At 43.4% G+C, this 22,725-nt stretch overlaps 1 protein-coding gene across 3 annotated transcripts; it reads left to right on the forward strand.

Moving 5' to 3' along the window:
• The first annotated feature begins 7,424 nt into the window (after nucleotides 1-7,424).
• On the forward strand, nucleotides 7,425-22,492 carry YPEL3 (yippee like 3). Of its 3 annotated transcripts, none has more exons than XM_070727583.1 (5): nucleotides 7,425-7,609; nucleotides 12,316-12,527; nucleotides 14,358-14,401; nucleotides 21,103-21,211; nucleotides 21,664-22,492. In XM_070727583.1, exons 2-5 carry the CDS (start codon nucleotides 12,411-12,413, stop codon nucleotides 21,751-21,753), a joined length of 360 nt encoding a protein of 119 aa, XP_070583684.1. In that variant the 5' UTR covers nucleotides 7,425-7,609; nucleotides 12,316-12,410; the 3' UTR covers nucleotides 21,754-22,492. The 3 variants fall into 3 exon arrangements, with proteins under 3 accessions (XP_070583684.1, XP_070583683.1, XP_070583685.1); XM_070727582.1 differs by lacking the exon at nucleotides 7,425-7,609 and adding an exon at nucleotides 8,513-8,661; XM_070727584.1 differs by lacking the exon at nucleotides 7,425-7,609 and adding an exon at nucleotides 10,610-10,713.
• Nucleotides 22,493-22,725: the final 233 nt, after the last annotated feature.

Below are 22,725 nucleotides of genomic sequence, written 5' to 3' on the forward strand. Positions count from 1 at the left end.
TGAGAGAGCTATCATGGGCGCTCCTAAATACACCCATGTCACACCAACACTCCGCAGTCTGCATTGGTTGCCGATCAGTTTCCGGTCACAATTCAAAGTGTTGGTTATGACCTATAAAGCCCTTCATGGCATCGGACCAGGATATCTCCGGGACCGCCTTCTGCCACATGAATCCCAGCGACCAGTTAGGTCCCACAGAGTTGGCCTTCTCCGGGTCCCGTCAACTAAACAATGCCGTTTGGCGGGACCCAGGGGAAGAGCCTTCTCTGTGGCGGCCCCGACTCTTTGGAACCAACTCCCCCCGGATATCAGAGTTGCCCCCACCCTCCTAGCCTTTTGTAAGCTCCTTAAAACCCACCTCTGTTGTCAGGCATGGGGGAATTGATACTTTCCCTCCCCCTAAGCTTATACATTCTATGCATGGTATGCTAGTATGTATGATTGATTTTTAAATTGGGGTTTTAAATTAACGTAAACTTAAATATTAGATTTGTTTACATTGTACTATTACTGCTGTGAGCCGCCCCGAGTCTGCGGAGAGGGGCGGCATACAAATCTGATAGATAAATAAATAAATAAATAGACCAGCACCCAGATTAGACAGTGTAACTTGTTGTTTGGGGGGAAAGGGAAACTTTCACTTTTTAAATTAGGTCAGGGATAGGCAAAGTTGGCTCTTGTATGGCTTGTGGACTTCAACTCCCAGAATTCCTGAGCCAATCACGCTAGCTCTGGAATTCCCGGAGCTGAAGTCCACATGTCATAGAAGAGCCAACTTGGCCTACCCTTGAATTAGGTGAATACTGTGGGAACTCTCAGAGTTGGTTTTCACCAGTCTGTTTCCAATACGATATCACGGAATAAAATTGTTCTTTGAGAAATCCACCTGCCTTGGACTTTGGTTTATTTGGAACACTGACGGTTATATGGTACAAGGCGGGGTATGTGCTCTATGGAGTAAATATTTGATGGAATTTGATCTGCGGCCTTTCTTAGGTCCATTTTCCTTTTCCTTCTGTGATTGTTGACATCAACAGAGAATGCCAAAAAGAAAAAAAAAAGAGGAGAGGCAACAAGTTCTCCTAGATGATTAATTTGCCTTGAGTCCTCACCCTTCCTGGGCACATTCCTGGTACTCAAGCCTATTCCTGATGTGGTTTCTGTTTGGGTTATCCTCTTTGAATCCTCTTCTTAAGGCCACGTCTTGCAGTGAAGTGTAGGAATGATGCTGAAATGAAAGACCAATGGAAGCCTACATTTAGGACCATCCGAGCTCATGGACATTGGCTCCTGCTGCACTTAGTCCTTACTTTACAACAGTTCATTTGGTTTGAATGACTTGTATGTATGCTACCGAGTTGTCTTTAGTTTTAATCAGGATTTTAGAAATTAGTTTTTCTTGACTTCTTTTTATTGCTGCTGTTATTTGTAATTTTTTTTATTGTTGTAAGTCGCTCTGGGTCCTTTGGGATTGGGCAGCCTAGAAGTCATAATAAAAAATTAATTAATTAATTAGTTAGTTAGTTAATAAAATTAGTGACCATTTGAAGTTATAATGGTGGTGAAAAAAAGTGATTTATGGCAGTTTTTCACCCTTACAACCAGCGGTGGGCTACGAGCTGGAATGCTAAATTGTGCTTGCCGCTGCAGATTGTGAGTTCTTGTGGGACCAGCGTGATTTTGCTGCTACACCTGTGGTGCACCCATGTTTCATCGAGGTTTTACCTGTGGCTATGTGTGCGATTTTGCTTCAAAATCGCACTGATCCCGCAAGAACCTACAAGCCGCCGTGGCGAGCATAATTTAGCGTTCCAGCTCATAGCCCACCGCTGCTTACAAACCAATGATAGCCTGCTACTGGAACACTAAAGTGCTACATTTCAGTAGCCATTCCAGGGATGCCTGCGCAGCTGTATGCCCCTGATCCATGCATGTATGCCCCTTGTGAGAATTAGCTTCTGTGCATGGGCAGAAAGCAAAATATCACGTGAAGACACTTGCATGAGTGAGATTTTGATTGTTTTCACCGATTTTTTGCTTCTGCACATGCGTGAAAACAAAAATATTGGTGAAAATTGCCAAAATTTTGCTTGTGTGAGCGTCTTCACGTGAGATTTTGCTTTCTGCACATGCACAGAAGCCAAATCATGCGCCAATGAGCACGGAGGCTGCACCGGTGGCACCAAAGACGGCAGGCCTTCGCTGCTTACAACCGTTGCATGATCAAAATTCAGACATTTTGGCCACTGACTCAATCCTTGACCTATGCTCTCAGCTGAGTCCAGAATTTCCATTCCTAAGCAAGACAGCTGTTAAGTGGATTTTGCATTCATGGTCACAGGAACAACATTTGGCTGCTTGACAAATAGGATGCTGCAACTGTCATAAGTATAGAAACTGTCATAAGTCACTTTTTTCAATGCCATAGTAACTTTGAATGGTCACTTAAAGAATGGTTATAAGTCAAGGACTACCAGTGTATGCCATCTATCTCACTGTCCTAAGTGAATCTTGGAGGCTTGCAACAGTATAAAAGCATTAATTATAAAGAAATATTAAGGTGGCACCATGATGTGATTTTTTAAAAATTGTCAAATACTGTACTTTCCATTTTTCTAGAGCACAAGTATGGAATCCATGAAACTCTGGATATTTGTTGGACATCAATTCCCACCAGTCTAAGCCAGCAGGACCAGTAACCAGAAGCAATGGCAGCTGTAGTTGCAATTTATCACCTACTTTACACCTAGTTTTTTACACCTAGTTTAGATGGCACTAAATTAACCTCCATGCACAGTTTTTACACTCAAAGTACCAGTGCTATTACTCTTGTGTCCCAATTTGAGGTTTTAAGAGGTGAGCTACAATTACTAATGGTAATAGAGTTCACACCTGGCCAGAGACCTCCTCCATATTATTTGCTGAGATAATCCTTGGCTGAGCCCTAACGTTGAAAAACAGGCTTTGCCAGCTGAGTTCAAATTAATTGCACTGTAAAAGTCAAGGTCCCCATAATTATCAACAATTCACTATATAACATATCCTTTAAGTGGCAATAGGCTGAATCCATAACCATTTAAAGTGCTTGTCCTAAGAAGCTATTTTGTACTGCGAGGGTACAAAATTGTAGGAAATTAGTCACCACTCAAAACGGAAGGGAATCATAGAAATAATTCTGCCAGAAAGATAGCACAATTAAATTAATTATCTCAAGAATTTCTGCCTATTAGAAGGAAGGGAGGTTCATGGACCTAGAGAAAAATCATGGGGATATCATTTAAATTCTGGGATCCAGCTTGATTTAGTTGATACTTGTACATCAGGGATATCCAACTTTGGAAACTTTAAGATTTGCGGAGCATGGCTGGCTGAGGAATTCTGGAAGTTGAAGTTCATAAGATTAAAAGTTGCCAAGATTGGGAACCTCTGCTCTACATCCCCTCTTCCAATCTGACTGATTTGATTTAATCATGTCCCAAAAATGCTTTTTCAAGAGAAATACAAAATTATTATTATTATTTTATTATTATTATTTATTGGATTTGTATGCTGCCCCTCTCCGTAGACTCGGGGTGGCTAACAACAATAGTACAAAACATCATGTAAATCCAATACTAAAACTAATACTAAAACAATTAAAAAACCCTTATTTGTAAAACCAAACATACATACAAACAACATACCATGCATAAATTGTAAAGGCCTAGGGGGAAAGAATATCTCAGTTCCCCCATACCTGATGGCAGAGGTGGGTTTTAAGGAGTTTACGAAAGGCGAGAAGGGTGGGGGCAATTCTAATCTCCAGGGGGAGTTGGTTCCAGAGGGCCGGGGCCGCCACAGAGAAGGCTCTTCCCCTGGGGCCCACCAAACGACATTGTTTTGTTGACGGGACCTGGAGAAGGCCCACTCTGTGGGACCTAACAGGTCGCTGGGATTCGTGCGGCAGAAGGGGGTCTCGTAGATACCCTTTTGCCTCTTGAAAAGGCACCTTTGGGACAACCATGATCTGGATGATTGAGAATCTCCATAGAGGTTTGATCTTGTGTTATCAAGTTGGCATTTGACTCTTAGAAATCACATAAATATGAATAATAGATATTGTATAATTTGGACAATAAGTAGAATCAGATGTTTTGTTTCAAGAAATCTTAAATAGATTTATCAAGTCTCTTTCCACTTACTTTGAAGACTTGGGTCTCTTAACTTTGTCATATATTCTCACAACCAGAATACAGAATAACAAAGTTGGAAGGAATTTTGGACATCTTCTAGTCTAACTTCTTGCTTAAGCAGGAGACACTATATTACTCCAGGCAGATGGCTGTCGGGTCTCTTCAGTCTCTTCTGTACAAACCCACATGTGTGGGTGTGTTTTAGAATGAGAAGTAAAAGTCTGGCAAAGATTTCTCAAGAAGCTGCATAGCTGAGTGGGACTTGGTACCCAGGTCTTCCCACTCCTAACCGCTAGGGGACACTCCCTTTCAAATAAATATTTGCTAGAACTGGCTGCAGTTAAATAAACAATACAAAGAAAGGCAAAGGCAAACAGCTTGGAAACCACCCACAATCATACAAGCTGCATATTTTCATTCTGCAGCTATCTTAGCAAGTTAAATTCATCTCTGTCTCCCATTCTACTTTATTCCAAGCGCAGCCCATAGCATCCAGCTGACAAAGTGGGATCTCATATATAAAATCTCTAGCAAAAACGTTGCAGGATTTTAGGTTTGTGTGGAAGCAAATAAAAATGAACCACGCTGAGAGTTTTTTAAATTACCCTGTTTCCCCCAAAATAACACACACACACACACACACACACATAATAAGCCTAATTGGGCTTTTGAGTGCATGGCAATAAGGCCAAGCACTTATTTCAGGCTTCAAAAAATATAAGACAAGGTCTTATTTTCGAGGAAACAAGGTAGCCGTGAAACTATTGAATTTCCTTAACTGAAGTTGATCTTATCAAATCTAAGGACAAGATAATTTCTGAAAATGTACAATATTTATCTTCTTCTGTGCAAGAATCAGCAGTTGCTGATTAGAAAAAGGTTACAGGCATATTGACTGGGTCATGTTGTCTCTTGATAAACAGGCATTCACTCATGTTTTGCACATTATTATGTGCTGTGTTCTACCTTTTACAAGCTGGACATAGGTAAAATGCACATTTTTCTGTCTGGACTCAGCTCATTTTTGGTAATTTGCATCCCACCTTTAATTACTTTTACAAATAACTCAAGACAGCAAACATGTTCCTCCTCCTATTTTTCCCACAACAACCCTGCAGGACAGGTGGGGCTGAGAGAGAGCAACTGGCCCAAGATCACCCAACTGGCTTTTATGTCTAAGGTGGAACTAGACCTGAGGATCTGCTGGTTTCTAGCCTTGAATCTTAATCACTAGGCCAGGGGTCTCCAACCTTGGCATGTGGAATTCAACTCCCAGAATCCCTCAGCCAGCTTTGAAGACTGAGATCCTGATCAACCATAAAACTTTAATCTGGGCTACTTTGCAAAGCTGGCTGAGGAATTCTGGGCTTTGAAGTCCACAAGTCTTAAAAGTTGCCAAAGTTGGGACATCCCTACACTAGCCCAAACTGGCTCTGGTCATAAACTGCCTATCTATCCATTTTTTAAAAAGTCACTTTATGCAGCTGATAAAAGAGTTTGTGACCATCACAAAACTGATGCCCAAATGCATATATTAATCTAATGCAGTGATTTTCAACCTTTTTTGAGCCGCGGCACATTTTTTACATTTACAAAACCCTGGGGCACATGAGGGGGGGCGGCTAAAAAAAGTTTGGACAAAAAAATTCTCTCTCTCTCTCTCTTCCTCCCTTTCTATTTCTCTCTCCCTCCCTCTTTCTCTCCCTTCCTTCCTCTTTCTTTCTCTCTCTCTCCATCCCTCTTTCTTTTTCTTCCTTCCTTCCTCTTTTTTGCTCTCTTTCTCTCTCCCTCCCTTCCTCCCTCTGTCTTTCTCTCTCCCCTTCCATCCCTTTCTTTCTCTCTCTTGCTTTCTTTCTCTTTCTTTCTCTCTCTCTTGCTTTCTTTCTCTCTTTCTCTTTCTTTCTTTCTGAGCTTCGTGGCACATCTGACCATGTCTCGCGGCACACTAGTGTGCTGCGGCACACTGGTTGAAAAACACTGATCTAATGAACAAGGTTGGGGTTGGTTTCACTGCAGCAGGGTTATTTTTCTGGCATCAGCCAACTTGTGGAACTGAACTTATTGTGTGCAGATGGAGATCCTGCTCAACCATAACACTTTAAACCTGGGCTACTTTGTTGCAGTACCCCAGACAATTTCCTTCCCCCATCTAACCCTGACTCACAATGAGGAAGTGAACAAGGATTGCCTTCCCTTCCCAGGCCAATAGTCTCCTTTGGCTTGCAATTACTTTCCAAAATAGCCAAGCACAGAATAATTGTTCAGATCCCAAGGTATGCTCCACCCCCTTTTTACTGGAAGGCAGTGTTTGCAACTCCAGAATTCAATAAAACAGCCTTCCCCCACCATACAATAACCATGTCTTCGGGGAAGGAACTTCTACTATAAGCAATGACGATGTTTGCATTATTTCCATTTTAATATCTAGAATTTTAAAAAGCGTTATTTATCAGCCCCAAAGTCAATTTCAGCCGTCTTGTTTGCAGGATCCTCGATTTCACCAGTTCAAACAGGAATGCTCTCATATTAAATGCATATATTATTTATCGAATCAGCAACGTTGCACTCGGTTCACTGCAATATGGTTTATTTTTCTGGCATTAGCCAGCTTGCGGGACAGAAAACATTACAGGCAGGTCCAGATCCTGGCTCGACCACAAAACTTTTTAATCCAGGCTACTTCGATCAAAGCTTATTAGTGCCACCTATCTACAACAGTGTTTCCCAACCTTGGCAACTTGAAGATATCTGGACTTCAATTCCCAGAATTCCCCAGGAGTTGAAGTCCAAATATCTTCAGGTTGCCAAGGTTGGGAAACACTGATCTACAAAGCTACTCTTTCGCGTTCAAAAGACTAACCTCCTCAACCATCCCTCCCTAAACCGCTTTTACGAAGCGGTGGGGTGCTCCTCCGCGCGCAACAACCGAGCCAAAGGCGCTCTGCATAGGCCTAGAGGCCCGTCGGTTTCAAGGCTGGCGCCGCCCAGCCACGCCATCTCTCCAGACCGCCTCCCGCCCCCTCAACCCCCCCCCCACCCGACGTCGTGCCGAACCAAGCGCGTCCTCTCCCTCCACCCTACCCCCCCCGCGCGTGCGCGGGTGCATGTCTCTCTCTCCCCTCCTCCCCTTTGATCAGTTCTGCAGTTTATTTGCATATCCGTCCCCGATTGGCTAGGCGGAAAGAGGAAGGCGCGCGGAGGGGGAAGCCCGCAGAGAGAAGGGAGGGGAGGGAGGGAGAGACGAGAAAAAGAGAGAGAAAAAAGAGGAAAAAAAAGGGGGTGGAGACACCTTTGTTTCACAGCCTGGGTTTGTAAACAAGAGGAAGTCTAGACTCGCAGCTGGGGCTCTTCGCGGGGGGCTGCGACTCCCCTCCCGAAAAGGCGCACCGAGGTACAATCCGACGTGGGGGCCGCTTCAGCCGTTGCCCTTCGGACAGGTGAGGTCGGGGGTGGTGTGGCAGCGGGAAGGGCTTTCAGGGGGGGCGTCCGCGTCCGAGGGCGCCTCTTTCCCACGGTGCGTGTCGGCCCGTCTCTCCCTGGGTGCAGAAAACACGCAGGTGTTGTGTGGATGGATCCTCCTGCAAGAATTGGAGGGACGGGAGGCGTTCGGTGGGTGCTTGCGGGCGCGGATTTCCAGCGAGTGACCCACTGACCCCCTCGAAAAGGCGAGCGGATCTGAATAGCCGGAGAGGGATGAAAAGGATTCCGGTGGATCCCTTTCAGAGGATTCCAAGTATTCTAAACTCCTCCTAGCCACGCGAAGTGGGCATTTTCTAGGATAACCCTCTTGTTCCTTTTGTTATTTCAGCAGGGGATTTATCTCCTCCCTTCGCGATGGCCCGTATCTCCTCTAATCCCACAGGAAATGCTGTAGAGAGGGATCCGTTTTCAAGAGTCACTAATTCGGGATCAGGTGGCATCCTTTATATATTGAGCAGCCAGGGTTGCGTTTTGTCCCTGAAGGGATAGTTTCCAACACAATATGGATTGGTAGCCAAACTAGTCATATCCATGCCACTGTTTATCAAAGCTGATTTTAACCCTTCCTTGGTCTCCCTGAGCAAATAGATTTCTCTTTTTTCTCTGTCCATCAGTCAAGAAAATGTATTCCCCCCATCTTCCAGTACTGCTATTTCAAAAGTTTTAATAGAAGGAGTTAGGGGCAGTGATTTGCACCTCCAACTTTTCTTTCCATATTCCTTATTCTTATTCTAAAGTTCATATTTTAGAAATGTTTTTTTTAAAAAACAGGACAATGTTTAGATGAGTAATCCCACAATTTATATGGAAATATAAAATTTGGCCTATTATTCAACAGCTGAAGTCAAAAATCTTGCCATTTACCTCTGAACGCAGAACACAAACACAAATTTTCAGTTTATGACTAACACCTCACCAGGCCTATCATCAACTGTCCTGCCCTCTACATCCACCTCTTGTTCTTCTACATGTATATTTCAAGCTTCCTGTTCAATGGTTATAAAAATAAGTAAGTATAAAAATAAGCACATGATTGTTATAATAAAAAGAATCCAAGATACTTCAGCTTGTCTCATCTTTTTCTCTGTTCCTATTTCTCTCTTAGTAAAGGATCCCCAATACTGTAGTCTTATTTTTGACTGTAGTTATCTGTGTTACTATCAGGGTGGGTTCTGATTTTTCTTGCTGCTGGTTTGCTTTCTGATGCACCAGGCGCAATGCTAAAAACGCTAAAAACGCGAGTCAGTTCAGGGGTATGGCAGGCCTGGTTCGCTACCAGTTCTAGCAACCCAGGCTGCCAAGTTACAGTAGTCCCTCGCTATACCGCGCTTCACCTACTGCGGCTTCACTTCATTGCGGGTTTCTGAGGAAGCCGATCGGCAGATTTAAACAGCCTGCCGAACTCAAGCGGCAGGTTTTTTTTAAAAAAAAAATATCTAAAGTTGTAAATACTGTATTTAAATACTGTATGTAAAATAAATACTGTGTGGGAAGGGTTTATAAACACTTAAAACAATGAAAACTTACCAAACAATTACAATATAAATACTTAAATAAGTACTATCAGTCAATAAATTCCCCATCGCGGATTTCACCTATCGCGGCCAGGTCTGGAACGTAACACCAGCGATAGGTGAGGGACTACTGTACTACCGGTTGCATAGAACCAGTCCAAACTGGGAGGAACCCATCTCTGGTTTCTATATATTTGATATATCAGATCCACTCCATTTCTCTGAGGTTCATATCATTTCAATATCATAGCACGCCCATGTTTACTTCCTACTTGCTATACCAGAGTCAAGTTGCTGTATATAAACAAATACGGTAAGTATATTGTTCTTAGTGCATCATATAACATGGCAATAGTCATCTTTTCCATTATCAAAATCTCAGTTGCAACTGTTATTGGCAAATCTTGTACCATTTATTTTTTTTTTAAATCATTAATTTTGTTACAGTTCTTGGGAACTTTGATGACATTTGTATAAGGTATATGGGCTGAGAGTGATTAATGCAATGGCATTTAAAAAACATTTTTCAAGATTATAAATATTTTTTTTAAAAAAAGGAAGTGCATTTAAAAAAACAAACTTTACTTCCTTTTACTACTTCCTTTATTTCTCTAGACTAGCTATTTCCAATGTTCACCCCTTGTTATATTTTTCTCTGTCATTATCCTACCAATAAATATTATACCATTTATTAAGAACAATATTTTTGTTACAGTTCCTTGTTTGCATTTTTATAAGGAACATAGGTTGAAAGTGAATAATGCAATGTTATATTTTTTATTAAAAAAAAAACACTTTTCAAAAGTGTAAACATTTTTTTTAAAAAAAGGAACTATATTTTTTTAAAAAAACTTTCATCTTTATGTCCTTCCTTTCACTTTTCCCTTTATTTCTCATGTCTAGCTACTCTCCGTGTTCATGTTCATTCCTTATTATATTCCTCTCTTGTCATTATCCTACCAATAACTTCTGTGTTCCCTATACTGTAGTTCCTTAGATAAATTAGGGAGAAATTTTAAAAAAATGTGGGGAAGAACCCTCCCTATGCCAAGGTGACATCGCTTGCTTTAAATTTTGCCTTAAGAGGAAAAAAGAAAAAGGGGAGAAACCTCTTAAGTTCTCCTAAATGCTAAGACCTTCTCCCCCCCTCCCCCTCCAAAAAAAGCCAAAACACAAATCCAGTTTCAAGGTAAACCTATGGAGTCTCAGCCAACGTTTTTCTCTGGATCTGCATTTCCCTGCTTGCCCAACTGGCTGGTTTGCTTCCTTTCTCCTCCTCCTCCTTCTCCTCCTCCACTGTGAGGTTCCAAGCAACCACTCCACCCACCCCCTTTGAAAACCAAGCCTCCATCCTTCCTTGCACAGATTCTCCTCTTGCCCGCCTCCCGTTAAATACCTCTCCAGCTGATTGGTTTATCCCACTGTATTTTCTAGAAAATCCCTGCGCTCTGCTCCTCCCCCTCTTCTCTCATCCTTCAGGGCTGCTTTGTGTCTACCCCATTCTTCTGCAGCCAGCTGTCCCTCTCCAGTTGTGCTTTGAACTGCAGGTATGTCTCTACTTCCTCTGGTCTGGCTTCACTTAAGTGGTCTCCATTAGTGCCACACAATTCTTAAAAGCTCTTTGTTGCGTTTCTCTGAAGCCCTTCCTTTCCTCCCCCATCTCTGGGCATCCTGTAACATAATTCCTCTAGATTCCTCCTGCCCTCTTCCTGACTTAGTGAAGATCCCTTCATCATTTCACAACTCTTAAGTACTGCCTGCTGTTCAGTGACAAGCTGTTGATGTCTGTCACCACCAAGTATGCTTTCTAGACTTTGCTGCTCTCTGTCATGATCTTCCATCTCAGGGGGTAATTGCCAGCTTGGTCTACTGGTAAAAGAACTGGGCTAAAAAACCAGGAGACAGGGAGTTCTAGTCCCACCTTAGGCATGAAAACCAGCTGGGTGACTCTGGGCCCATCCCTGTTTCATAGCCCAATTCACCTGGCGGGGTTATTGCTGGAGGAATAGGAAGGGGGAAGGTTGGGTATGTTTGCTGCCTTGAGTTGTTTGTAATAGTAATAAAGTAATAAAGGTGGGATGCAGATAGACAAGAATGATCTGAGTCCAGCTATACCTGGAGGTCTCGAGCTATTTATAAAAATAATAAAGTTGGCATTATATATAATAATATAATATAATAATATAATATAATATAATATAATAATAAAATATTATATTATATTATATTATTGAGATCCTCTTTCCTCCTAGGCCTTTACAATTCTATGCATGGTATGTATGTATGTATGTTTGGTTTTTATATTAATGGGTTTTTAATCGTTTTTAGTATTAGATTACTATTGTACACTGTTTTATTGTTGCTGTTAGCCGCTCGAGTCTCCAGAGAGGGGCGGCATACAAATCCAATAAATAAATAATATAATATGATATGATATAATATAATTTAATATAATTTAATATAATTTAATATAATTTAATATAATATATATATTATAATATATATTATAATATATAATTATATATTACATATATAATATATGTATATATATATATGTGTGTGTGTGTGTGTGTGTGTATGTATGTATGTATGTATGTATGTATGTATGTATGTATGTATGTATGTATATGTATGAGTAAAGGCCCATGCTGCAAAAGTGAAAGCTGGTCTTGGGTTTGGGATATGTGGGTGGTTATAATACTCAAAAGTTATGTCCACAGTCTGGTAGAATAAAGGGGTGATGGTGGAACTAAATGTCTGGTTAACAAAAGCCTAGGGTTTACAGTGAGGTGTATTCAGGGTTGAAGAGGTGCTAGGAAAAACCTAACCTGAATTAATTGGGAGGGAGGCTGGGCAAGCTAAGGCGCTTGAGCTTTATTCTATGGTAGTTTTCTTTCCGCACAGGATGATCAGCTGTGACCTACATCCTTGGGTTAATTACAGGCTGAGTCTCCAAGAAGCTGCGGAGGGAGGGAAGGAGGGGAAGCACGTGGTATTGTTTTTGTTTAGATACCAGACTGGTTACACAGAACCTGGCCAGTTTCCAGAGTTAAGAAACAAAATCTTGGCATTCGGACTGGAGGTCTGTAAACTATCGCTTCTGGCAGGTTCTCTGTAGATTGGTGATCCGCCTCTTCCTCTTTTTTTAGGCCTTTCATCTGCCCCACTCCACTGCCTCCTCCGGGAGCCGTTTGGTTCTCCACAACTCTCCTGCAGCGTTTCTCCAAGTGCGACTCCCACCACAATGGTGAGGCTGTCCAAGCCCAAAACGTTTCAGGCCTATCTGGACAACTGTCACCGCCGCTACAGTTGCGTGCATTGCCGGGCCCACCTGGCTAATCACGACGACCTCATTTCCAAGGTACAAAGAAGGGAGGAATGGGAAGGTAGGCCTGCTAGAACCCTCTAGGGGAAAATCACTGTTCTGCCTTTGTTAGCTCTTTAAAGAAAGAAAGAAAGAAAGAAAAATATACAGCGTTTTATTACCGAAGGAGAATGTAAATTCAGAAAGGCAATTAAGAAAGGACCGCCATAGTTTCTTATGTCTTATGGTAAGATTGCTACTGTGAATTTTCTGTGTTCCTTTAAAATTTCTCAGTCCTGCTACAACTAAGTACAGGTAGTCCTTAACTTAATAACTACAGTGTTCCCTCGATTTCCGCGGGGGATGCGTTCCGAGACCGCACGCGAAAGTCGAATTTCCGCGAAGTAGAGATGCGGAAGTAAATACACCATTTTTGGCTATGGACAATATCACCAGACATCTCTTAACACTTTAAACCCCTAAATTACCATTTCCCATTCCCTTAACAACCATTTACTCACCATTATTACTGGTACTCACCATTGAATAAGACACTTAGTGATCCTGATATTTATAAACATAATTATTTATTAACAATTATTATTTTTATTTATTTATTTGCAAAAACTATTAGTTTGGCGATGACATATGATGTCATCGGGTGGGAAAAGCCGTGGTACAGGAAAAAAACTGCGAAGTATTTTTTAATTAATATTTTTTTGAAAAACCGTGGTATAGGCTATTCGCGAAGTTCGAACCCGCAAAAATCGAGGGAACACTGTATTCATTTTAGTAGCCATTTGAAGTTATAACAGCAGTGACAAAAAGGGTTTACAACTGAACCTTGTGGTTATAACCACCAGGTTGATCACGTGACTATGCAGCATTCCCATGGTCACCTGATCAAAATTTGAGTGCGCGGCAACCAGCACCATATTTACGATGGTTACAGCGTCCAAGGCCATGTGACCATCGTCCGCAGCCTTCCCTGCTGACTTCTGGCAAGCAAGGAAAGTGGGGGAGCCAGCTTCGCTTAATGGCTACAATAATTCACTAGTCCCTATTGTGGCTGTGAGACAAAGATGGCCCTGTGAATCATTTCAGGGTCAGGGTGAAAGAATCTCTTAAAAATGTTTTTACCCATAGCGTAGAAATACTAATGTTGTAAGTTAAACACAGAGCGGATTATAGATTAATATAGATTAAGCAAGCTAAACTCTGGCCGGCATGGTTTATTGGAGACATCATCACTTCCTAATCAAACCACGATTTAAATCTGGAAGCTCCTCCTTTGGGAATAGCCCAGTTAAAAACAGGCAGCCAACTGCAACGTCTCGTGGCTTCCCAGAGCCACCTTACTGATGCTGCAGAATTTCTGAGCAGTAAAAGGTGGGACATTATTTGGGACTAGAAGAAGGAAAGAGATGAGAAGTGCAGTGGAGTGGGCATGGGGTACATGGCTTATAGAGGGCAACGAGTTCTTTCACAGACGCCTACCCAGACTTGTTTGCCACCTCCAGCCTAGTTCTCAAGAACTGACAAGGGCAACAGGTCTCGGCTGCCGCTGATTAATCATTAAATTCAGTTTCATGGGTTTGAAAGCAAACTTTAAGAGAATAAACAAGGAAATGGGGAAGAGAGCCTCTGGCTGCTCGCCATCAGGCTGGAGGGGAAGATAAATAGCTGGTCTAGAACCAGGGTGAAGGCTTCTCCTGAGATTTTCGGTTCCCAAGGTTGGAGTGGGGAGCAACCAGGGAGACAGAGTGGCAAGGAAGGCGGAATAACTGTGGGAAGAATTCAAGGTTGTTTGGAGGCATTTGTTTAATAGGGGCAGGAAAAACGCAATTTGGTTTTGACCTATGCCCCGTTATCTTTTTTTGTTAACAGTCTTTTCAAGGAAGCCAAGGACGGGCCTATCTCTTCAACTCTGTGTGAGTATTACAAAAGAGGAGCATATTTCGGAAGGGAAAAAAGTGCTGTAATTTATTTTTTTCTTTTTGCACTATAAGATACTTTGGGCCATAAGACCCACCCAGCTTTTGAGTAGGGGAAAAATAAAATGAAATCTGCCTCTGCCTCCCAGCCCCAGCACATGGCTCATCAGGACTCCATTGCACCACCCACCACTAGTCAGTTGAGTGACAGTTGGAATCCGGCCTCCTGTAGCCCCACCCATTAGTGGACTGGCCAATCAGAAACGGTGCTGTTTTAATTATTATTATTTATTATTAGATTTGTATGCCACCCCTCTCTGCAGACTGCTGCCTCTGTGTCTGCTACTTCTGCTGGGGAATTTATTTATTTATTTATTCAATTTTTACGCCGTCCTTCTCCTTAGACTCAGGGCGGCTTACAACATGTTAGCAATAGCACTTTTTAACAGAGCCAGCATATTGCCCCCACAATCCGGGTCATTTTACCCACCTCGGAAGGATGGAAGGCTGAGTCAACCTTGAGCCGGTGTTGAGATTTGAACCGCTGACCTTCAGATCTACAGTCAGCTTCAGTGGACTGCAGTACAGCACTCTACCTGCTGTGCCACCCCTGGAGTTTTGCTAGCATTCCTCTGCTATTGCCACCCCTCCCCCCTTGGATCATGTTATATCAGCATCCAGGAATACCGCCAATCAGCTGTTCCAGATAGTGAGGGTCATCGCTGCCACCTGTGGCTGCCGAACGGTGGCGACAGTCAGCAGTGGCGATAGACAATATTCGCTCCATAGGACAAGGACATTTCCACCCACTTTTTTTTTTTGGAGGGGGGGGGAGTGTTTCTTATCTGACCTTTAGCTATGTTAAGTTGGCAGTCCCAACCTTTGTGGCTTGAGCGCCCACCTGGAGGGAAAGAAGGGAACTGGGCCACATGAGTGGCGGGCTGGGCAGATGTGTGCATGCAGCCTTTACACAAGTGGCAAATGGCACACCACTTATGAAAGTTGAGCTGCGCATACACACTCGGCCAGCCACTCACATGTCCCAATTCCAAATAGGCCACGCCCAGGTAGTAGGGCGCAGCCCAGGGGGGGCCCAATCTTCAGTGGTGTCTTCCGAGGCCAGGACAGATGAGTTGGGAGTTTTAGTTTACCATCAGAAGAGCAGCTGGTTTTGCTGTTTCCTAATGGCTCAATTTAACACCTTAGCCCAGTGGTGAAATCCATTTTTTTTGCTACCAGTTCTGTAGGCGTGGCTTGGTAGGTGTTGTGTGGCTTGGTGGGCGTGGCAGGAGAAAATCTCCATTCACTCCCCACTCCAAAGAAGGGCTACAAGAATGGTGGAAGGGCTTAAGCATAAAACGTATCAGGAAAGACTTAATGATCTCAATCTGTATAGTCTGGAGGACAGAAGGAAAAGGGGGGACATGATCGAAACATTTAAATATGTTAAAGGGTTAAATAAGGTTCAGGAGGGAAGTGTTTTTAATAGGAAAGTGAACACAAGAACAAGGGGACACAATCTGAAGGTAGTTGGGGGAAAGATCAAAAGCAACGTGAGGAAATATTATTTCACTGAAAGAGTAGTAGATCCTTGGAACAAACTTCCAGCAGACGTGGCTGGTAAATCCACAGTAACTGAATTTAAACATGCCTGGGATAAACATATATCCATCCTAAGATAAAACACAGGAAATAGTATAAGGGCAGACTAGATGGAAATAGTATAAGGGCAGACTAGATGGACCATGAGGTCTTTTTCTGCCGTCAGTCTTCTGTTTCCTGGGACCAACCAGAGATAGTATTTGCCGGTTCTTTGAACTACACAAAATTTCCACTACCTGTTCTCTAGAACCTGCCAGAACCTGCAGGATTTCACCCCTGCCCTAGGCGATAAAGTATCGGAGAAATACTGATCTTTTTAATGTGCAACTCCTGTTATTAGATCAGTATGAAGTAGTTTCTCTGAACGTGGCCAAATTCTATGTAAAATTGTACATACAAATGTACATACAAATTGTGTGTAAAATTAGGCAAACTTTAGCTGCCTACTGTTAATCTGCTACCAATTGCAATATATTATTCTGTGTCTTTTACAGTATTTTTTTCCCTGTTATTATTGTTACAATACTTATTTATTGGTCTGTGACCATAATAAAGAGGTAGTATTTAGGCAGTACTTGTATCCGCATAGAGATTTCATTCAACCAAATAATCCTCTCTGGAGAAAAACCCAGCCAGCTAAATGAAAGAAAAGATCACACCCTGAAGATCTTCTGGATCTTGATGGGCCTCTGTAGCTTAAGGGATCAGCAGAAGAGACAATATTTCATTTTTATTGGCTCTTAGCTGAAGAAACAGAGGAAAACAGAAGCAATTAAGCTATTAAGATAGTAGAATGAGAGAAGGTGGGAGTAGGTTTCAGTAAAAAAGTAACCTAATAGGCTAATCTCCCCTTTTCCAAAAACAGTCAACCCAGCAGGAATGTGGGGTATTTAAATAAAAGTTCAAAGACATAGGAGGCCTTCAAATCAAACTTAAAATACTTCAGTGCTAGTATTCATTGGTACTTCACTCCAAATGGAAATGCACACCACATTTAAGAAGGTTATTTCCCATTGATTGCATTGGAATGAGCGAATTCTGCAACTGAGTTTATTTATTTATTTATTTATTTATTTATTTATTTATTTATTTATTTATTTATTTAGATAGATTTGTATGCCGCCCCTCTCCGCAGACTCGGGGCGGCTTGCAGGAACAACTGGGTATTTGTAAGTTTTATTTCTGTTTTGATAGCAGAGCCACAGCCTGGAGGTTAACCAGCCCCTCTTCTAATAGGCAGACCCTTGTTTGTGACTTTGCATTGCACAATTGACTTTTCACCATAAGGTTAGAAACTATTTTTGGTATCTTTCCTCCCCAGCTCCAGCCTATCTCTGTGGCACTGTATTTCAAAACACCTTGGTAGACCGCAAAACAGAGAAACACTAGCCCTCCTTTCCACAAGGGGGTTGTGGGCTGACCTCCCTCATTGGGAGTTGTGCTTCTGAAGCTACTGAGTGACTCTGAAGCTGGACACAGTCCAAATCTTGGAATAATCTCCATCTTCATATCCAGTTTGTGAGAAAGTTTTAGGCTTGTTCTTATCCTGGTGTGTTTTCAATCTAACCTAACATCCCACCTTTCCCCACAAACTAACCCTGGGTTTTGTCAAGCACCCACCAAAGGGAATAGAGCCATTGTTCTGTCAGCAATGGGTCAAGCTCCTAAGGACAATTCCATGGATTTAATTTCATCACTTTACTGATTTCCTTCATCAGTGATTTCAAGGCAAAGTAGAACTCATACTAGGAAAACAGAATGGGACAGATGGGCCCTGTTAGAACTAAGATGACTTGGACGAGGGGATAGGTGGGGACCTCATCAAATTTGCAGGTGACACTAAGCTGGCAGGAAGAGCCAACTCTCCAGAAGGTAGGCTCAAGATACAGAAGGATCTTGACAGACTTGAACATTGGGCGCTATCTAACAAAATGAAATTTAGCGGTGGAAAAAAAAGTTCTACATTTAGGCAAGAAAAACAAAATGCACAGGTACAGTATATGTGGTACCTTGCTGAACAGTAGTAACTTTGAGAAGGATCTCGGAGTCTAGTGGACAATCATTTAAATATGGGCCAGCAGTGTGCAGTGGCTGCCAAAAAAGCCAACATACCGTAGTTCTGGGCTGCATTAACAGAGGCATAGAATCAGGATCACGTGAAATGTTCATAACACATTATAATGCCTTGGTAAGGCCACACTTGGAATACGGCACTCAGTTTTGGTTGCCATGATGTAAAAAAAGATTTGGAGACTGTAGAAAAAGTGCAGAGAAGAGTGACAAAGATGTTCAGGGGACTAGAGGCTAAAACAGTGATGGGCAACCTTTTGAGCTTGGTGTGTCAAAATTCGCCAAAAAACTGAGCATAACTCGGGTGGTGTGTCACCTTGAGAAAAAAACATAATTTTGTGATATTTATAGTTTAAATAACAAATATGCATAATTATCTTTCTCTCTCTTTCCTGTCATTCTCTGCCTCAATCATTTTCTCATTTCTCTTTTTTTTCTCCCCTTTATTCTATCATTTCTCTCCCTCTCTCTTCCTATCTTCTCTCTCACACTCTTTCTCTCTCTCTCCCTTCCTTCCTTTCTTTCCTTCTCTCTTCCTTCCACTTTTTTCTCTTTCTCTCTCTCCCTTCCTTTTTTTCTCTTCCTTCCACTTTTTTCTCTTTCTCTCTCTCTTTTCCTTCCTTCCCATCTTCCCCTCCCTCTCTTTCTCCCTCTCTCCCTTTATATTTATCTCTTCCTTCCTTCCTCTCTTCGTCCCTTTCTCTCTCCCTCTCGTTCACTTTTCTCTCTTCGTCCCTTTCTCTCTCCCTCTCGTTCACTTTTCTCTCTTTGGCGAACCCCCAAACTGTTCAGATTCAAGTAAAAGCTTATCAAGGGGGGTGGGGGGTTGTAAAAATCTAGTTATGAGCCGCCAAAGGAGGAAGCAAATGGTGCGACGTCCACGCAGGTTTTTTTTTCAGACTCTCTTTTTTGCGAGCCCGGCATGATTTTTTAAAATTACAAATTAATAACCCGGAAAGGGTTTACCTTAGCACCGTCTCCTGTAACACCGTTCTGGAAGGCGAGCAGGGAGCAGAGGGGCGAGGGCAGTGTTCCCTCTAATTTTTTTTCGGGGTGGGCGGAAAAGTACAGTGTCTGAGTGACAATCCCTTTGGGACTGGGCGGCATATAAGTATAAATAAATAAATAAATAAATAAATAAATAAAGTGTGGGCGTGCGCTATCACACATGAGCGAGTTCTTGCATCTATAATTCTATCCTTTCTATGTCTGTCTCCCTCCCTCTTTCCTCCCTCCCTCTTTCCTTTCTATCTTTCTCTCACCCTGCCTTTCTCCAAGCCCTTCCTTTTCCCTCTCCCTATCCTACTACCCCTCACCCTCCTTTCCTCCCTCCCTCCTTTTTTCTATCTCTCCCTCCCTTTCCTCCTTCCCTCTTTCCTTTCTATCTCTCCCTCCCTCTTCCTTTCTATCTTTCTCTCCCTGCCTTTCTCCCTCTTTCCCTTCATCTCTCCCTCTCTCTTTATCTCAATTCCCTCTTTCTCCCTGGGCTGCTGTGCCTGCCCTGCAGCCCCACCACGGACGGACTGCCTTAGCATTGGCGCCCCCCCCCCCACACGCTGCAGCTGCCGGACCATCAGCAGCACACACACACACACTGCCTCTTTTCCTTCATCTCTCCACGCACACGCTGGCAGCACACACACACGCGCGCACACACCCCACACACGCTGCGTTTCTCCCTCTTTCTCTTCATCTCTCCACGCACACGCTAAGCTCCCGGACCATCAGCGGCACGCACACACACGCTGCCTTTCTCAATCTTTCCCTCTTTCTTTCTTTCTTGCTCTCTCTCACTCTCTCTTCCTTCCTATCTTCTCTCTCTCTTTCTCTCTCTCTCTCCCTTCCTTTCTTCTCTCTTCCTTCCACTTTTTTCTCTTTTCCTTCCTTCCCCTATTCCCCTCTCTCCCTCTTTATATTTATGTCTCCCTTCCTTCCTCTCTTCCTCCCTTTCTCTCTCCCTCTCATTCACTTTTCTCTCCCTTCCTTCCCTCCCTCCTTCTGTCCTTTACTCTTTCCCTCCCTCTCTTTCCCTTCTTTCTCTCCACATCTCCGGCGTGCAGCTGGCTTTGCTGACCGGCACAAGTCTCAAGCCAGCTGCCCCGGAAAGCCAGGAAGGTCCTCCTGCCCCCCCCCCCGCCGAAAAAAACCCGGAGGTCTACCGCCACCAGCCTGAGCCTCCCGTTGCTCCACTCGGCTTCGCTGTGGACCTCCGTTGTGTTTTCGGAGGGAGGGAGCGGCGGGAAAGCCCTGTGCTGGCCAGGAAAGCTGGCTTTCCGAGAAAGCAGCGCGCTTTCTTACAACTTTCTTTCTTACAACTCTTTCCTGGGCAGGGGGAAGGGAGGAGGCCTGCAACCCCTCCCCTCGCTCCCAGCGGCCCCTGCGAGCCAACCACCGTTCGATGCTTGGCACCACGCCAATCAGCTGGGAGGCGGTGTTCTCGCCCCTCCCAGCCATCGCAAATATCGGCGGGGCGAAAATCGTCCGGCCTCTTCATTAAGGGGAGAGGAAAAATAATAATAATTGCGGTTGCAATTGCACTCCCTAAAGCTCCGTTTCTCCAGCGGCCGCGTGTCACCAAAAATGGCTAGGCGTGTCAGTGGTGACACGCGTGTCATAGGTTCGCCATCACTGGGCTAAAACATACGAAGAACATTTGCAGGAACCGGGCATGGCTAGTTCAATGAAAAGAAGGACCAGGGGAGACATGATAGCAGTCTTCCAATATCTCAGGGGTTGCCACAAAGAAGAGGGAGTGAAGCGATTCTCCAAAGCACCTGAGGGTAGAACAAGAAGCAATGGGTGGAGGCTGAACAAGGAGAGAAGCAACTTAGAACTAAGGAGAAATTTCCTGACAGTTAGAACAATTAATCAATGGAACAACTTGCCTCAACTTGAATGCTCCAACGGAAGTTTTTAAGATGTTGGATAACCATGTCTGAAGTGGTTGGACTAAAAGACCTCCAAGGTCCCTTCCAACTCTGTTATTATATTAAGACGATGTTGTGTTTTCTTTTGGCTCCATACAGAGTGAATGTTGGATGTGGCCCAGCAGAGGAGCGGGTGCTGCTGACGGGTCTGCATGCTGTAGCTGATATATACTGTGAAAACTGCAAGACCACCCTTGGATGGAAATATGTGAGTCTCCTGCTTTGTGACCTCCTCTTCCTCTCCCTCTCTAAAACAATTGCACCCCTAATTAGATTAGATTAATTGGATTTATATGCCGCCCCTCTCCGCAGACTCGGGGCGGCTCACAACAATGGTGAAGAACAGTACATAGTAACAAATCTAATATTTAAAAATCTAGATTACAGTTTTAGATTAGAAAGTCCAAAAAAGAAACCCCAATATATAAAAAACAACACACAATCGAATCATACACAAAAACTACATGGGCAAGGGGGAGATGTTTCAATTCCCTGACGGCAGAGGTGGGTTTTAAGAAGTTTACGAAAGGCAAGGAGGGTGGGGGCAATCCTGATCTCTGGGGGGGAGCTGGTTCCAGAGGGTCGGAGCCACCACAGAGAAGGCTCTTCCCTAATAGTTGGCTCCCACCCTTATCACTTCTTTCTCTTCTTCTTCTACAGGAACAAGCCTTCGAGACTAGCCAGAAATACAAGGAGGGCAAATTCATAATTGAACTGAACCACATGATTAAGGACAATGGCTGGGATTGAAAGCCAACCAGCATCTTTGGACAACTTTATGTAGGGGGTGGAGCCTAAGAAATGTTAAATTTCCTCCAAATCTGCCTCTACCTTCTCAACCATTGGATTGCCATCCCAGGCACCTCCAGGGGCACCTGAGTTGTGAAGGAGGAGGCGGGGCTCCTGCCAGAGACCACACCCCCACAGCTCAGACATGTTAACTTCCTGTGGCTAAAGATGGGAGCTCCAGGACACGGCTGGGCCAGGGACTGTGTGAAAGCAGGGACTGGGGTGGGTGGGGAGGACTGCGGCTGGCTCTGTTGTCCAGAGAGCTTCTGTATTAAGAGAAATATGGAGGGGGAAATATACAGTGCGAGGGGGAAGGGAAACGTTGGGCGTGTACAGTACTTTTGTGTGTGTGTGTATGTATGTATTATATAAATAAAAGTATTGAAGTGATGGAGGTGAGGGTTTTCCCCCCCACTTCCTTCTATCGAAGGGCAGTTGGTAGATTAGAGCAAGGGAGACAATATAAATTCCTTGGGCACTTGCCAAGCTTAGCTAATTAAAGCGAAGGCTTGGATGTTTTATTTCCATCCAATCGGTCTGAAACATTCAAGACATTCTGTGAGCAGGGGTACAAAACCAGAAAATCAGGATTTGTAAGCTGTTTCGCTAGCCGTACATTGGGGGTTTTTTCCTCCTAATTTATTAGATTTATTTTAATCCAACCTTTATTTTTATATATATAAATAAGGCAGTGAACATGCCTTTTGCTCTTCCGACCTCCTATTTTGCCCGCAACTACCCTGTGAGATAGTTTGAGAATGATTGGCCCAAAGTCTCCCTGCCAGCTTTCATGCCTGAGACGACACCAGAACTGTATCCGCCAATGGGTCTATGTCTACGTGGAGGGAAGTAAGCAGAGGAGTACTACAAGGTTCCATCCTAGGCCCAGTACTGTTTAATATCTTCATAAACAAAGATAGATGAGGGAATAGA

Source organism: Erythrolamprus reginae, chromosome Z, assembly GCF_031021105.1.
Source record: "Erythrolamprus reginae isolate rEryReg1 chromosome Z, rEryReg1.hap1, whole genome shotgun sequence".
Lineage (NCBI taxonomy): Eukaryota > Metazoa > Chordata > Lepidosauria > Squamata > Dipsadidae > Erythrolamprus > Erythrolamprus reginae.